General features: G+C 54.8%; 1 protein-coding gene across 27 annotated transcripts in view; it reads left to right on the forward strand.

The window, feature by feature from the left end:
- NRXN2 (neurexin 2) overlaps positions 1-16,804 on the forward strand; it is a 109,509-nt gene that overhangs the window by 2,917 nt on the left and 89,788 nt on the right. For all 27 annotated transcript variants that reach the window (XM_082343971.1, XM_082343978.1, XM_082343975.1 and 24 more), the window contains exon 2: positions 6,632-7,617. In XM_082343971.1, the coding sequence (XP_082200097.1) occupies positions 6,894-7,617 (724 nt within the window). In that variant the 5' untranslated portion in view covers positions 6,632-6,893. The remainder of the gene's footprint in view (positions 1-6,631; positions 7,618-16,804) is intronic.

The raw sequence follows: 16,804 nt of genomic DNA on the forward strand, positions 1-16,804 counted from the left end.
CCTCATGGGGTTCTTCTGAGGAGTAGGCCAGATGATTATGCTGACAATAATAATAGTAACAACTGTATATACAGGCATACTTTGTTTTATTGTGCTTCACAGATATTGTGATTTTTTGCAAATTGAAGGTTTGTGGTAACACTGCGCTGTCAGATGATGGTTAGCGTAATTTAGCAATAAAGTAATTTAAAATTAAGGTATGTACATTGCTTTTTAGACACGATGCTATTGCACACATGACTACAGTATAATAGACCATGGTATAGTGTAACTGGGAAACAAAAAATTCGTGTGACTTCCTTTATTGCAATATTCGCATTATTGTGGTCGTCTGGAATTGAACCTGCGGTATCTCCAAGGTCTGCCTGTACTCTGTACCTACTGTGAGCCTGGCTCTGTGCTAAGCACTCTGTGAACTTTGTCATGTATTTGTCATGACCCCGGTAAATGGCAGCTATTTCCAGCATCATCACGACACGCGTGCACACACCTGTCAGGGGTACCTTTAGGAAAATTCCCAGGCACCTCCTGCTTACTCACAAGTCTACCCCTGGAAACCATCTATCCCCTCTGCATCGCTGGGGTGTACCCACCTGCGGCATCATCCCTCAGCTGTGCATAGCACAGGGTGGGCACAGGGGTGAGCTCACTCCTTTCACTGACTACCCCCAAGCTCCTAGGCACCTGTGCTCCGGCCCCCACTCTGCCGAGTCATTCATTTGCACCTCGGTCCCCAGCCCACCCGTCTCCTCAGCCCCCCACACCTGGCAACAGCCTTGTCATGCACATCTTGAGCTGCCGCTCTTGTGCTCAGCCCCCCTCACGAACACCTGCTCAGGGGGACCCTCGCACACACCTGCCCACTCCCAGCCGTGCTGCTGTGGGACCTCCACTAGTCTCCAGACCCATTCATCCCTTTCCCACCTTCCTAGGTAGGAGGAGGTGCTCAGCAGAGTGGAGGAAGGCTCAGCGGGCAAAATCTGAGTCCCAGCTCTGCCACTGACAAGCTGTGTGACCTTGGGGACTCTGCACCCAGTCAGCTCCCTAGCACCCCCTACCCACAGGTGAACTCTGCAGCCTTGAGCCAGCGGTGATGGGAGCTGGAGGGGGTCGGGGTGGGAGTGACTCAGCTGCTCTCAGGATCTCAACTCTTTCTTCCCCCACAGAATCCTGTCCCATAGAAATGGGCACTCAGAGGCCCCTTCTCTTCTGTGAGTGTCAGTTTCCCCATCTGCAAAAGGGGGCAGTTATAAGGCCTGCATTACTTCTCTCATCTGGCCTTGGTGAGAATCAAAGGAAACAAGAGACACACAGAGTTCTGCAAACTGTAAAATGATGAGATGAGGAGTTTTAAAAGTGATTATTAATACAATACATACTTTTCCACTTTAGTCTCTGCTAGGCACTGTTTCAAATGCTTTACATATATTAACTCTTAATTTTGACAGCACTACTAATATCTCTATTTTACACGTAAGGAAACTGAGGCCCAGAGAAGCCAAGCAACTTGTCTGAGGTCACACAGCTAGAAAGGGGTAGAGCTGGAATGAACCCAGGCCCCTGAGTCAGTGCCTCTAATCACTGCAGTATCTCACTTTTGCTTTTGCCCCCTGCCGAGATGTGGCTGGACTTGGACTTGCCCAAGGTCTTCCCTTGTCACTTCTAGGTCATCAGGGCTGGAAGGAGGGAGCAGGAAGAGGGGGTGGGACCTATTCGCAGCCCACCAATCCTGCCTGAGGTTTTAGGGAGGAAACAGGACCCTCCAAAAAACACCTTCTGCAACTGAAAGGGCCCTCAGAGCTCAAGCACTTCGATGCCCCCTCCCCTATGATTCAAGAGCCCCCCTCCTGAGCACCTCTGAGCAGTAGTCATCCTTTCTCAGCTCACACACCTCCACAGACGGGGAACTCACCCCCCCACCCCCCCCCACCCCCCCGGAGGCAGCCTACTCCACTGTTGGCTGTTTTGGATTGCCAGCAAGTTTCTCTTTAGCTCGAGCCAAAATCTCCCTCCCCATAACACGTACTCTCCCACCTGTCCACGGGCTGCCTTCTGGGGCCACCAGAATGTGTGTAAACCCAGCTCTTCCTCCCTGATGTCTGGGGGAGGCCCCTGCTGTCACACTCCCAGCTGGCGAGGGAGGGAGCTGGCGTGAGGAGAGCCAGAGGGAGGCTGGTGTTCCCATGGCTGGAAGTGTGTGTGTGTGTGTGTGTGTGTGTGTGTGTGGTGTAGATGTGGCCAGAGAAGGGGCTGAGTGGATGCTGGGAGAAGACCCCTGACCAGGGGTTCTGCTGGGATGGGTACAGATGATCTCACCCTGGAATTCACATCCATTCACTGAGTCTGTGCTGGTGATATGGGGGCTAGGCCTTTGGTCAGGCTAAAAGGCCCAGGAGTGGAACAGTGGGTACAGGGGAAGCATCTAGAATGGGAGGCCAGCGACCTTGATTTTAGTCTTGCTCTTCTCTGTGGCCCTGGGTCAGTCACTGCCCCTCTCTGGGACTCCGTTTCCCCCTCAGAGAAGACGAGAGGGGTAAACTCCATGAGCTCTGAGGTCTGTGTCTTTCAGCCCCCGGGGCGGACTCAGAGTCTGGATTGTCTGAAGAGGGCAGTGGCCCCCGTGAAGGTTGGGTCGGAGAAGGGTGGGCTCTGTGGCCCGTGCACAGTGCAGGGTAGAAGGAAGGCCATAGGTGCTGGAGCCAGCCGGCCCCTCACCTGCACTTGGGCAAATGAATCCATCATTTGAAGCTCAGAGTCCCTGTTTGTAAGCCCGGGGTGACAAAACTACCTCCTAGAACTGGAGGATATGTAAGACAGTGCATGTGGTGGTCCAGCCTGCCACCCGATGCACAGTGGGAAGCCCCAACGTTGCAGCCCGGATGCCACACTGGCACTGGCCTGGCCATGGGAAGATGGGAAGGAGGCTGTCAGCCTAGGAGGACCCAGAAAGAATCTGTGGGACAGGATTCTGTGGGGGAAGAGTGTGGGCTGAGGTCCTGAGCGCAGCTGAGTCACCCCACCCCCACCCTCTCTAACTCCCATCACCGCTGGCTCAAGGCTGCTGAGTCCACCTGTGGGTAGGGGGTGCTAGGGAGCTGACCGGGTGCAGAGTCCCCAGTTACAAGGAAGAGGTCTGTTCCCCAGCGGAGCAGTGGCCCTGGGCCAGCAGTGGCTGGCAGTGTGCGCTGCACGGACATCAGTCAGCAGGCAGGATATCCCGCGGCTGCTCTGGCAATGTCCCCGCACGGGCAGAAGGCACTGGAGAAGAATCAATCTTGGGGAGCAGCACCTGGACACTGTGGGTGCAGGGGGGCTCCCACTGTACTGCATGAGCCCCGGGGAGGAGCCATGTGCAACTCCAGGGACACTGTTTACTTGATGTAATTGTGCAAGGCCATGGCCCTGGCCCACGGGGAGGAGACCTGAGGCCAGAGAGCTGCGTACCAGGAGTTGAGGAAGGATGGAGCATCCTAGGTTAGCAGGAAGCCCCTGCGTCCTGGGAGGAAGGGTGGGTTGAAGGCTGGCTCAGCAGAAGCTTGGTCCTGGGGAGGCAGGGAGTCCGAAGGGAGGGGACAGGAATGGCGAAGAGCAGCAGGTTTCCTGGGAACTGTAGGGTGGCGTGGGGTGGAAAGGACCCAGGTGTCCGCTTAGCTCATGCCCCTCTTGGGGCTATCTCTGCCTCACAAGCCTGAAGCTGTCTCATTGCTCCCTGGGTCCCTGGAGAGAGGACGCAGGGAGGGCCGGGGCTACCTCCTGGCCAGCTCTGCAGCCCCTGTGCCCCTGGCGCTGAGCTAGGCAGGCCTGTGCTGCAGAGCTGCGGGCTGTGGGGAGAATGAGTAATGAGCTTTGAGGGGGGGCAGGCCCAGACCCTGCCCCGGCCCCTCCCGGAGGCACCGCAGAAGCCCAGCCTCTACCCCGGCAGGCGCTCGCAGGCACGTGCCTGCGCACAGCACCCCCTCCCTTGCCACACTCTTCCTCCACATCTGGGCACACAAAGACCGATAGAGTCATCCCCTCCTGGACTCTTACCCACTTTGCCACTGCCGCTCCCATCCCCCAGCCAGGTAACATTCCTTCCGGCTTTTAGGACCTAGGCATCTGCCTCCCAGCCTCTGGAGGCCGCCTCACCATCCTTCACTCTTTCTGTCCTCTGCCAACTTCCTGAATGAGGGAGACCCTGACCCCGGGCTTTGCCAGTAGGAACCCCTGTGCCACCCTCTAGAGGGTGGGGGCTGTGACTATGACAGACGGACTGGGATGGGGGTGGGGCCGGGGAACTAATCCCCTCCCTTTCCTGAGCTGAGGAGTGAGCGGACAGCAGCACGAAATCCTATTCCCTCTGCCAGCAGAAATCGATAGCTAATTAATTCCCTCCCCAAAATAGTGTCTGGAGGAGGGGGTGGGGGCCTTGCTCAGAGGCAAGGCCAGACTGAGACTGAGACCCTGGGTCGGGGAGGGAGGGAGGATGCAATTCTCCGGCCTCCGGAGCCGTGCCTCTGCTGGGGGTCTCTGGCTGCTCCTTCTGGGAAGAGGGGGAGTTTGGCCTTTCCCTCCCCCAAGCCTGAGGGACCCTCTCCCCTGCCCTGGGCTGGGGTGAGGGTGCATGCGTGTGGGGGTAAGGGCGTCAATCAGGCTGGGAGCAGGTGCTGCATTTAATTTGATTGGCTAATTAGCCCGCGCATGTTAATTATCTCTATTACCCAGTGAGGAGAGGCAGTGGCAAAGCTATATATAACTGCGATAGTGTTTGGAGAGAGAAGGGGCTGTTTGCCTGGAACACCTCCCTCCCTGGGGCAGCCCTTGGAGGGGCGCTGGGGCAGGACACTTGAGACCCTCTTGGAGCCTGTAGGACTGGGGGGGGCAGCAGTCAGAAGGAGCGAGATGGAAGGACCTGAGAGCTGGATTTGGAGGGTCTCTTGGAGATGGCTCCCCACACTCTCTCTGTTGCCAGCCTCCTGAGGCCTTCTCTGCCCCATCTTCTTTCTGCATACATATCACTCCAACCATCCTGCCCTCCCGTGACTCTCTGCTCACACCCCTCACTCTGGCCTTTTAGGGGGTCCCTGGGTTTCTCTCTCCCCCTTCATACCCCAGCTTCCTCCCATGTAGGGAGGAACCACACCCATCCAACCTTCTCTCTCTCCAAGTCACCCCTCTTCTCTTCTTTTGGTTCACACCTCTCTGAACCACAGCTGTGGCTGCCCTGCCCTTTGTTTCTTTCGTGGAGATGCTGGAGTCAGACCTACATGGATCTAAGTCCCAGTTCCCTGCTGACTGGCTGTGTGACCTTGGGCAAGTCCCTAGACTTCTCTATGTGGGCTTCCCCAGTGGTTAATGGGAATAATGGGACATCCCAGACTGATTAAGTAAAATGACATTTGTAAAAATGCTCAGCGTCCAGGGCCTTGACAAATGCTGTTGGAATTTGGAATTTAATTTTCTCTATCTTCTCATTCCTTTTCTCCCCATCAGGCCACCTTTCTCCTCCATTACTCTTCCTTTTCATGCGATTTCTCTTCTTCCTCTCCGCGCTCCCCTTCAATCTTTCCCTGTCTCTTCCTAAACTATGGTCCTTCTCTGCTTCTCTCTCAGGCTTCTCCCCACCTCTTTCCCTTCCTCCCTCCCCAAAATAAAATCAATGCAATATTCAGGAGGGTTGTTGGATATAAATAATTACGACTCAGAGTTTAACGAGATGCAAATTCCCCTCCCTGGCGTGGGGTATAAATTGCTCTCTGACAACCCGTTACAAGGGTAATCATTTCAGAAAGGCAATTTTATGCAAATGAGGCTGCCTGCCTCCTGGTGGCTCCCCCAGCCCTGTATGAGGAGGAGGGTGGAACTGAGGGGTGAAGAGAACCCAGGTATCGGCTCAGGTCTCAGGCTGAAGACTGGGAGCTGGAGGTTGAGGGTGACAGACATTTAGGTTCACAGGAAGGACCTGGGCTGGTGAACAGGGGGTTGGGGCCCAGGAAGGGGTGAGTGTGGTTTTGGGGGAAGTGGAGACACCGAATCAGATGCCTGTCTCTTTGCATGGATGGAGAGGGCTTGGGGTCTGGATGCCTGGGTCCTGGCTGGTTTCTCTCCCTTGCCCCCTTCCAGCCAGGTTACCCAGTGATACCATTGACAAATTGGCATTTAATTAATCCTAATGAATTATTTAGCGACTTCATTATCCAGCATCAGGAACTGATGAGAGAGAGCCGTGGCTGGTGGTGGGAGCCACGCACAGAGGTTGGGTGTCTCAAAGACGAAGGGGCTGTGGTCACCAGCTGAAGCGGAGTCTTTAGGCCTCACCCACAGGAGCTGGCCCTGGTCCTGATGGGAGGCGGGGGTGAGGGCATCTGGGTTGGGCTCCTACTGGACTCGAAGGTGTTACTTCCCTACCTGTCTACATCTTAAACCAATAATGCCCCTAGCGAGTGTCATCTCCCGCCCCCCCCAGGGTTGGGCCCCCAGTACTTCTGTCATGGTGGTGTCTCTTGTTTTGAGACCCTCTCCAGGTCAGGGCGGCTCCTCCAGTCCTAAAGGGAAACAGTTGAGCTCTTGCTGGTGTGAGGGGGGAGCCAGACACCGACACCTCCCCTCCTCCGAGCCCCTCATTAACCCTTTCCTTTCCGTTTCCCCGCAGGCATCCCTCTCCCATCTTCCGTCGGAGCCCGCAGCGGGGGAGGGGCGCCTTCGCCTCCGCCTCCGTCCGTGGAAGCCAGCACCTGGGCCTCTGCTTGCCTCGCCCTGCGGCCGGGCCCATGGCACTGTGAGCCGGCGAGGGAGCCCGGCGAGGGAGCCCCGCTCGGCGCGGGGGGCGCCCGGCCCCCTCCCCGCCCCATGCGCCGGCGACTCTGAAGCCTGAGCGGGGCCGGGGGCCGGGCGGGGCCGGGGCCGCCGGAGGCATGGCGCCCGGGAACCCGTGGCGGCCGCCGTCGCTGCCGCTGCTGCTGTTGCTGACGCTGGCGGCGGGTGCGGGCGGCCTGGAGTTCGGCGGCGGCCCCGGGCAGTGGGCGCGCTACGCGCGCTGGGCCGGAGCGGCGAGCAGCGGCGAGCTCAGCTTCAGCGTGCGCACCAACGCTACTCGCGCGCTGCTGCTCTACCTGGACGACGGCGGCGACTGCGACTTCCTGGAGCTGCTGCTGGTGGAAGGGCGCCTGCGGTTGCGCTTCACGCTCTCGTGCGCCGAGCCCGCCACGCTGCAGCTGGACACGCTGGTGGCCGACGACCGCTGGCACATGGTGCTGCTGACCCGCGACGCGCGCCGCACGGCCCTGTCGGTGGACGGCGAGGCCCGCGCCGCCGAGGTGCGCTCGAAGCGGCGCGAGATGCAGGTGGCCAGCGACCTGTTCGTGGGAGGCATCCCACCCGACGTGCGACTCTCGGCGCTCACGCTCAGCACCGTCAAGTACGAGCCGCCCTTCAGCGGCCTCCTGGCCAACCTGAAGCTGGGCGAGCGGCCCCCCGCGCTGCTGGGCAGCCAGGGCCTGCGCGGCGCCGCAGCCGACCCGCTGTGCGCGCCAGCGCGCAACCCCTGTGCCAACGGCGGCCTCTGCACCATGCTGGCTCCCGGCGAGGTGGGCTGCGACTGCAGCCACACGGGCTTCGGCGGCAAGTTCTGCAGCGAAGGTGAGCCTGGGGGGAGCCGCCGCTGGGCGCCTGGGCGCGGAGTGAGGGGCGGGAGAGTTGTCTGGGCCTGTAGGGGCGCCTGCGGGGCGAGTGAGAGTGTGTACCAGCACGCGAGTTGGGAGGGGCGTGTGAGGACGCCTGTCCCAAAGAGAGGGCGCGCACGGTCAGCCAGTGAACTGCAGGAGCAGCGGGGTGCTGAGGTTTGGCGTGGGCGTGGGCGGCCTGCGGGTCCCGTGTGGGCGTGGCCAGTGTGGGCGCGGCCTCGTGAGCCCATCCAGTGCCCCTCTCCCTGTCCTCTAGTGAAGGTCCTGTGGCGACCTGTGGGTAGGACTGTGTAGTCAGGTCCAACTAGCGAGAGGATGAGGGCCGGCCCTTGAGGGCGTCTGGAGCGGGTGGGTGACTGACTGTGAGGCGCCCGTGAGGGCTGGTGGATGTGATCTGTGTGGGCGGGGCCTATGTGATGCAGTGGGTGGGGCCTTGTGGGCGGGGACGGTGGGAGTCCTGTGAAGGAGTCCTGAAGACGGTGTGTGGGGCTTGTACCGCTGGGGGCTGTGTAGGGCTGTGAAGGAGAGGGTCAGCACGGGGGGGGGGGGGGGGGGGCGGGGCCTGCGAGGGCCGTGGGTGGGGTCGGTACGGGCGGGGCCCAGGAGGCGGGGGCGTGGTCGGCCCAGGGGGGCGGGGCCGCGGTCTGAGGGTCAGCGCGTGGGCGGGAAGTACTGTCTGAGAGGCCGGGATTGGACCAGAGGATGAGGGCCCCGGACGGAGGGCGGTGGGCGCGGCGAGAAGGGCAGGGCGGCGCGTGCGAGGGCAGATGAGGGCGAGTGGGGTTCGCCAGGGTGACTGCACGCGCCAGGAGGGCGGAAACCGAGTGTTTTGAGAGTGAAGGAAGCCCGAGGGACAGGGTGGCTGAGGCCTCTCAGGCTCGTGACTAGAGTTGCTGGTTTTGTTGACGGGCAAAAAAAATGGCTGGTCGTCTCTCCCGGGTGAGAAACTGGAAGTGGAGGCCTCTGTTTTAAACACTGGAGCCCTCGCGAGCGTGGGGTTTGGAAGGGTGGCTGGAGGGCTGGAGAGGGGTGGTGAGGACTCTGGAATATGGAATTGGATGTGGAATTGGGACTTGAAAAGGAGGTTAAGGGAGGGAGAGGTTCCGCAGGCTCCCGGGCTGCAAGAGGCTGCAGTGGGCGAAATGAGGGGACAAGGTCGAGGGTGGCGCCAGGCCTGGGGTGGGCTGTGGTTTTAGAGGGGGTGGGGGAAGGAGGGCTTTCGAGGCCCCTGGTTTACTTTGGTCTGGCTGGGGAGTCGGGGAGAGGTTCCCCATCAGTTTGGGGACGGGGCACGTGCATCTCCTGGTCTGTGGCCGCCGCTTTCTAGCAGATGTGTGCAGACAGATGAGCGTTCCTTTCCCCTAGCACCTCTAGAAGCTGGAGTACTTAGCAGTTGCGTGTGTGTCTGCCCTCAAGAGGTAGGGTCTTTGAGGAGTGTGTGTGCCACAGACCAGCACGGCCCTGGGACTGCTTTGGGGCTGGTGTCCTACTGGCTGGGACCTGCCTACAGCCATGGGAGGAGCCACATCTGCAGGTGTGGCTCTGGGCTTGGGACGTCTGTATTTTGATTATGTATCTGCAGTTGTGGTAGAGGAATATATAAGGAAGGTTTTGGATGGCTCTTGGGAGTTGTTTGTACAAGGTTGGGTGATGTATCTTCAGGAACTATGTGTATTAAGTTAATCTGACACCTTCTCACCTTTTCTCCAAGGAGTGCAGGTGCTCCCGAAACTGTGAAATTGTGTGTCTGTGCGTGTTTGCTTGCACACAGTGGTGCGTGAGTCTGGCAGCGTGTATGTTACGTGTGAACGGTCTGTTTGAAAAGTAGTGTTTGCAAATAGAAGTCCTGTGCCTAGTAGAGTGAGTAGTACACAAGTGTAAGGGTGCGGGTGCTCGTGTAGGTATCCACGTGCGTGCGTTTTCATGTGAGACCTCAGTAAGACACCTGGACTTCGTGAGGAATCTTTTATGACCTTTAACTTGATTCTCTGGTCCCTATGACTTCTCCCCTCCAAGCCTTCCTAAGAAAATAGGATGAACCACCCTTCTAAGTTGATGGAAGGTAAATGTGAGCTACAGAGAGGCTGCTGGTCCATGGTCTCACTGTGGCAGAATTGGCCTGGGTGTATGAAAAATGCAGCCAGAGGCCCCCTGGTCAACCAGAGCCTTTGTATTAATTCCCTGAAAGGATTAATCGGCCAGAGGCTCCCAGTAAGCCATACAAGATGTGCGCTTCTGAAGGCGCATCGTGTGGTTGTGTGTCTGAGATGTGTTTGGGTCCCTGTGTGTGACAGGGATGGTTGTATCATGTGTATATGTGCTGGATGTGTATCAGTTGAATGTTTGTGGCAGCTGTGTTGGAACTGTGAGAGGCAGTTGCGTATCTGACCCACTGTGTGTGTGTGTGTGTGTGTGTGTGTGTGACATCTGTGGAGGGAGTTGTGCTTTGTCTATGATAAAAAGGGAGGGATATTCACCTCTGAGTTCCCTGCACCTAATGTAGTACCTGGCACTTTGTGAGTGTTTGATAAAGATCTGTGGAATGACTGAAGAGATATTAACAAGTATCTGATAGAATAAAGGCTTGGGGTAAGGCTGTATGTGTATATGAAACGATGTATGTGTGTATTTTCAGATATATGTTGTAGGTGGCCATGGTGGTTATAAACACTGATAAACACTGATTACATCTGGCGATGACAGGCACAGTGACAACTCTACTGATTGTCCTCCCCACCCATGACCTCATTCCCTCCCCTTATATTTGTTCCTTATTTCCTGGGCAGCTTTTGTAAAATCCTGTGCTCATTACACTTCTTCTAGTACATTCCCATCCAGCCAGGGAGGACAGGAATGAGCTTCCACCCTTGGGTGTTGGGGTTAGGGATGGAAGATTTTTAAGGGGAACAGGTCTGGCTCCAGATGAGGGCCAGAGTCTTCAAGCTTCCCTGGAGGTTACATTTACTTCATTATTATCTGTTTTGAGTGGTTCGCAACTTTTTCTGAGATTGAGGACATTTTTGAAACTCAGTAATTCACAGTACCCCTTCCAAATAGTAGTTATTTTTATATCTGTTTATTGTGAAAACATATGACTCAAGGCTACTGTGCATTCAGGAAAGCTTTTAGATGGCTTTGATGTTATATTTGCCATTGTGGTTAATCAAATATACATTAGGAAAAATAGTTTTAGCTTTATATGTAAGACATGCCAATCTGCCTTCAGATATTTGGTGTGCATATGGATTTGTGGATCCTTTGGACCACGCCCCCCCACCCCACCCCCACCCCCGCCCCCTGCCCTGCCGATGCCTTCCTGGGTCTGGGCCTACCCGCTGACAGAGAACCTCCATGCTAGGAAATCTGTTTCTTTTCTCTGGGGCTCTGGCCACAGGTGATTGAAGACAGAGCTAAGCATGAGTCACTGAGTATGTGTACTGCTGCTGACTGTCTGCCAAAGTGGGGATCAAGTAGACTGGGATTTTGCATTGGTTTACATGTGAACTCCGCCTCGTGTCACTCATGTGTGGGGAGAAAGGGATGAAAAGTGATCAAGGAAGAAGAGTGTGCAGGTGTGTTTGGGATACCTCGAGTGGAGTGGGGATGTAGATGTATACGATGGAATGTCAGGTGCGTACCTTGCTTGGGGGAGAAATGAAACCAGTGGTAATGCCTGTGTTGGCAGGGAGATAGACGCATGGGTCTCGTATTTTGTAGGTGTGTTGGCAATTTAATTCAACAGATTGTTGTCAAGTCCTCCGTGGTGATAAGCCTTGTGTTGGGGGCTGAAGGTGAGTCAGACATGAAGAAGACACTGCTCAGGGAGTTGCCTGCTTAATTGGGGAAGCAGATAAAAAAGCAGTCCAGGGTGTGGTTAAGAGCACAGATGCTGTAGTCTGGCTGTCTGGGCAGTGACGTTGGACTTAAGCTCTCTCTGCCCTGGTTTCCTTATCTGTAAAATGAGGACAGTAATAGTACCTACGTTACAGAGTTGTTATGGAAATTAAATTGGCTAATTCATATAAAGTGCTTAGAATAGTGCCGGCACATAGAAAGTGCTCAATAAATAATAACAAAAGAACAGCATGGCGTATGCAGTAAGATGCAAAGAGATGCAGTGGGGCAGTGTAGCTTAGTGATTAAAGCATAGTCTTCTGAGGCTCAGATCTGGGTTTAAATCTGATTTCTCTACTCACTCGGCCTGTGAGTCAGATGAGTACTAACCTTCAGACTACTTTTTCCTGACCTGTAAAATGGGGATAAGCATGCTTATCTCACAGGTTTGTTTTGGGAATGAAATGAGTGTCTAGTACATAATTAGTGGTGTAAATGGTAGTTGTTATTATAAGCAGAGTGCTCTTGGGGTTTTGAAGAAGGGGTGAATTTACAAGTCGGGGGATTAATAATAAAAGGCATACTATTTAAGATTGGCCTTGAATGTTGATCAGTAAACCTGGTGTGGGGAGGTCACGCTAAGCAATGGAACTAGTGAGGACAAAGGTGTGGAAGAGGGAAATGTACATCATGTCCTTAGAGGGGCACCAAGGAGTACAGGGAAAACAGTGGAATCTATAGCAGGAGAAGCAGGATGAGGCCAGGTCTTGGAGTTTTTCTTTTTTGGGGGCGTGCCGTGAGGCTTGTGGGATCTTAGTTCCTCAACCAGGGATCGAACCTGGGCCCCTGGCAGTGAAAGCACTGAGTTATAACCAGTGGACCACCAGGGAATTCCCCAGGTCTTGGAATTTTGACTTAAATCATTCACCTAACATTTATTGGATGCTGTGTTATAGAGTATTGGTAAATGGAGCCACAAAAGAATTTTGAGCAGGCACGTGAATAAGAAGAACTGTGTTTTGGAAGCTGGGAGTGAAGGGTAGAATGGAATATGGAGGGCAGAGTCCTGCGGTGGAGGGGTCAGTGGGAGATGGTTCAGGAAAGGGACATTGGGGCCCTGACCCTCGGCTGTCTTGGGGACTGGCAAGGAAGGGTGGTGGCGGCAGTGGTGGCAGTAGCAGCAACAGTGGCTGAGAGCTGCTGCTGACACTGAAGCTGTAGGACTCTGCCTTTCCCACGTGGAGGGGCAGAGGTGATGAGGTTTCAGGTTTGCTTGCTCGGAAGGATGGCGGTGGGAGTTGAGGGGAGGGAGAAGTTGGGACAGGGAGCAGGTTTGAGCCACAGATCATGCACCTGTCTTGGTGTTCCCGGACAGAGGCGTCCAGACAGTTGGAAGTGTGAGACCAGAGCTTTGAGTTGAAGGTGGGGCTGCAGGTAGAGACCTGGGAGCCACGTGTGTGGAGAGAGAGTATTTGAAGCTTTGGGATCAGATGAAGTGGCCAAGGAGAAGGTGAAGAGACTTCAGGGGGGCTCATTTGGGAGGAGGAGGGAGAGGAGTGGCTACAGACTCAGGGAAGGAGCAGTTAGAACAAAAAGTAAATCGGATCACACAGTCAAGGGAGGAGAGAGCGGGGCCTCACAGTGAGTGGGCATTTGCTGGGTGCCTTGAAGGCATGACCACCCCGTGAGATGTAAGAGCTGGGATCTGAACCGAGCTGACTCCGGGGCCCCCCACCTTCTCCACACTGCCTCCGAAAAGGAGAGTCAATCAGTCAGCTGTGTCCGTGGATGACCTGCATTTGGCTTACTGGAGGTGCCTAGGGGCAGTGTTTCATTAGAAACCAGCAACCACCCCAGATTCCTTGGGCCACAGCTTCTCCTTTCAGCCACTATGTGTTGAGGGTGTTCCCGTATTTGTCGTCCCAGCAGTGAGAGAGGGCAGTGGAAATCGATCAGGAAACTCGCAGGCTTCCGGAGCCCGCGGGGAGGAACTCACCCTGGAAAGTGGGGCATTATCCCATTAAAATACACAGCTCACTAGCATTTAGAACATTTCAGATGGAAATCTTTTAAAAATATGTTGCACACCTCTCTGCCTCCCTAAGCATATTTGGAATGTGATTTAACCTTTTCCGGATGACTCACGATGTCGCTATTCCCCTCAGGTATTGCACCGGACTGTCACACAGTGGTTCCTTTGTTGAGGTTTGTCCCTGCCTGAAATGATGCCTGACTTTTGAGTTCTTATGTTAGCTTTTTCTAGTTTTTCCACCTCTGCCCTGAGGAGGAGTTGTCAGGTAACAATCCATATCCCTCTCTCTCTCTCTCTGTGAACTTGGACATCAGCATTCCCAGCATGTTAGAATTGTATGTCGCTAAGAGGGAGTGGATTCTGGGTTGGGTCTGAGAGGCTCTCCTATGAGAAAATAACAGTTTTTAATGCATAACTGTTACCATGTCGGTTTTGGCTGCTCAGAACTGTTTCTTTTCTTTGGTTCTGGTCTTCATCCCTGTCCTTGATGATGAATCTGCTGGGATCCCCAGTTCATGTTAGCCAAGACAATGCCATTTATGCCCTCTGGGGAGGCACTCAAGACCTGTGTGTATGAAAGTTGAGTAAATGAAGTCACCTATGTGGAATCACTCTGTCAGCTCTAACATCTAATACCTGTGGTCCTGACAGTTTCTGCTGTTGGAAACGGCTCTAGGCAGAATGGGATGGACAGCTCGAGAGAGAGCTGTGCAGAGAGCGACTGCTGTAAGATCCCAGAGATGAGACAGATGCTCCCGAGGAAAGCCTCCTGTGGCAGAATGGTTACGAGCACGGGCTGACGGGTTTAATCCCGGCTTTGCTACTTGCTAGCTCTGAGAACTTGGACAGTTTGCTGAATTGCATTGTTCTTCAATGTCCTACTCTGTAAAATGGGGGTCATGTGTTGTTGTAGGACTAAATGAGTTAATACATGGAAATCCTTTACGATGTGCCAGGCACTATTCTTAAGTGATCAATAAATGCTACTATGATTATTAACCCTTGTGGTCAGAGAAGGCTTCAAGGAGGAGGTGGGACTTGGCTAGATCTTGAAGGATGACTGAGTGAGATTTGTGGAGGTAAAAGAAAGACCAGGGTTTCCCCGCCAGGAAAATGGTCTAAATGAGGAGTCCAGAGGGTGTGAGTCGAGTGTATCAGACCAAGATGGTTGTGCTTTATGGGAAATAAAATCAGAACTGTAGATTAAAGCCAGCTTCTAGAAGTTCTGAACTTCAGGCCAAGAATGCAGCCCATCGAAACTTTTAAAGCCAGACAGATTTGGTTCAGATTTTGACTCTGTCTCTCACCACCAGTGTGACCTTGGGTAAGTTTCTTCCACTTTCTGAGCCTTGATTTCCCCATCTTTACAAGGGAGTAATAGTAGTATCTGTTGATGAGGTAGCAGGGAAACGAGGCATGGAAAGAGCCAGGCACATTTGAAGCGCTGGGTAAGTGAGAAGTGTTCACTTCTTATTTTTTATTCATTCAACAAACACAGGCCTGCCTTTTTCTGAGCCAGGAACTGTGTAAGCAGCTGGATATAGAGAGATGAATGAGACGTTGTCCTTCCTCTTGGAGCTCTCACAGTCCAGCCAGGAAGCAGACGTGGAAACACAATCGCAATAGAGATGCGATAAGTGAAATAACAACCCGAGCTACATATCGAGAACTGGCACAAAAGAAGGATGGCTAGGAGGTCAGTTCAGAACACAGACCGACGTATACTGACTTGGTCTGAAAGCAGGAGTCGACTTTCTCAGGCAGCTGAGGGTGAGAGGAATGAGCATGGGGAAGGGTGTTTCAAGCCGAGGGAATAGTATGTGCAGAGACGTGGCATAGTAGGGAAAGGGGGAGGAATTGGGTGTGGCTGAAGCCTGGACTGTCGCAGGAAAGGAGGTTGGAGGGAGGCATGGTCAAACCCAAATGGACTTTCCTGGGAAGATTGGACTTGATCCTGTGGGCCCTGGGAAGCCTTGAAGAGTTCTAAGCAGGGTCGTGACTCAGTTGGACCACTTTGGCGGTGCTTGGACTGTGACTTCCGGGATAAAAAGACTGGCTGGAGGGGGAGGTCCTTTAAGAGGCTTATCAGTGTTCTGAGGCGAGGATCTGATGAGGGTCTGGCCTTGGGGCTGTGCTGATGGTGAGGGAGGGATGAAAAGTGTTTCTAGGAGTCGAGTCGAGCTTTTAGAGTTTTACAGGTTGGAACTGATAGGACCTGGTGATTGGTGTGAAAAAGAAAAGAGCAAGGCTGATTTCTGGGTGTCTGACCTGATCCGGGAGTGCAGGCAGGAGGAACGGGCTTGCAGGGGTGAGGGTTTTGAGGTCCATCTTGGACGTGAGGATATTCAGCCCATGAGACACTCAGGTCAAGCTTCTCTGAAGGCAGATCGGGAGCACAGAAGAGAGGTTTGTACCCAAGCTACTGAAAAGTTCTGACCGTGTGTGTGTGCTTGTGCATGTGTGTTGATCATGGCTGTACTTAGTCAGGTGTATCTGGTACATGTGCCCAAGAGCGAGGCTGGGCATGGGCGGGGGGACCAAACAGCAGGAGGCTAATGAAGGAAACCGGGGGTCAGGGGTGAGCATGGGGGCTCTGATGACCTAGGAGCGCAGTGGACAAAGGCAGAGGTGATTGTGTGCTGCGGGGCAAGTGTCCTTTTCTTTGCAAAGGAGGTAGGTAACACACCCAGCTTGTGGGGGTTGCTGGGAAGCTGATGCGGATAACGCACATTGAGGGTCTGCATGGTGTCTGGCACGTGGCTAACTCTGGGCCTCCCTGGAGCCTGGCAGAGTGTGGGGCACATGCTGGGTGTTCAAGAAGCTCTGGTGGAAAGCGGTGCCTTTGCTGAAGGCAGGGAAACGGGAGCTTTGTTGCAGCGGGTGGAGATGTCAAACGCGGCTTTAGTGGTAGTCTGGGTGTCAGGAGCTGAGTGATCGCAGAGCGCATGGCTGGGGGTGCAGGACTGGCCCCCAGGGAAGAGGCCACGGATGAAGATACAGGTTTGGGGGTCCCTTAGCCACGAAAGTGCACTCTCATGGAGGAGGGCGGGAGAAGAGAGAGGAGCGTGGAGGGCCTGGGGCTGAGCCTGGAGGGGCCCGTGATGGCAGGTGAGGGGCACAGGTGAATCAGCAGAAAGCGAAGGGCAGCTGAGAAAGAGAGGCCAGTGAGTCCCCAGGGGCCCCTCTGCGAAACCAGGAGAGGGGAGACTCATGCAGGCAGCAGGCTGTACTTGGTCGTCTGACCTTCCTGAGCATAGCACGGCCCACATTTGTGGCA

This window comes from Balaenoptera borealis (assembly GCF_965194805.1).
Source record: "Balaenoptera borealis genome assembly, chromosome: 11".
NCBI classification, from domain to species: Eukaryota; Metazoa; Chordata; class Mammalia; order Artiodactyla; family Balaenopteridae; genus Balaenoptera; species Balaenoptera borealis.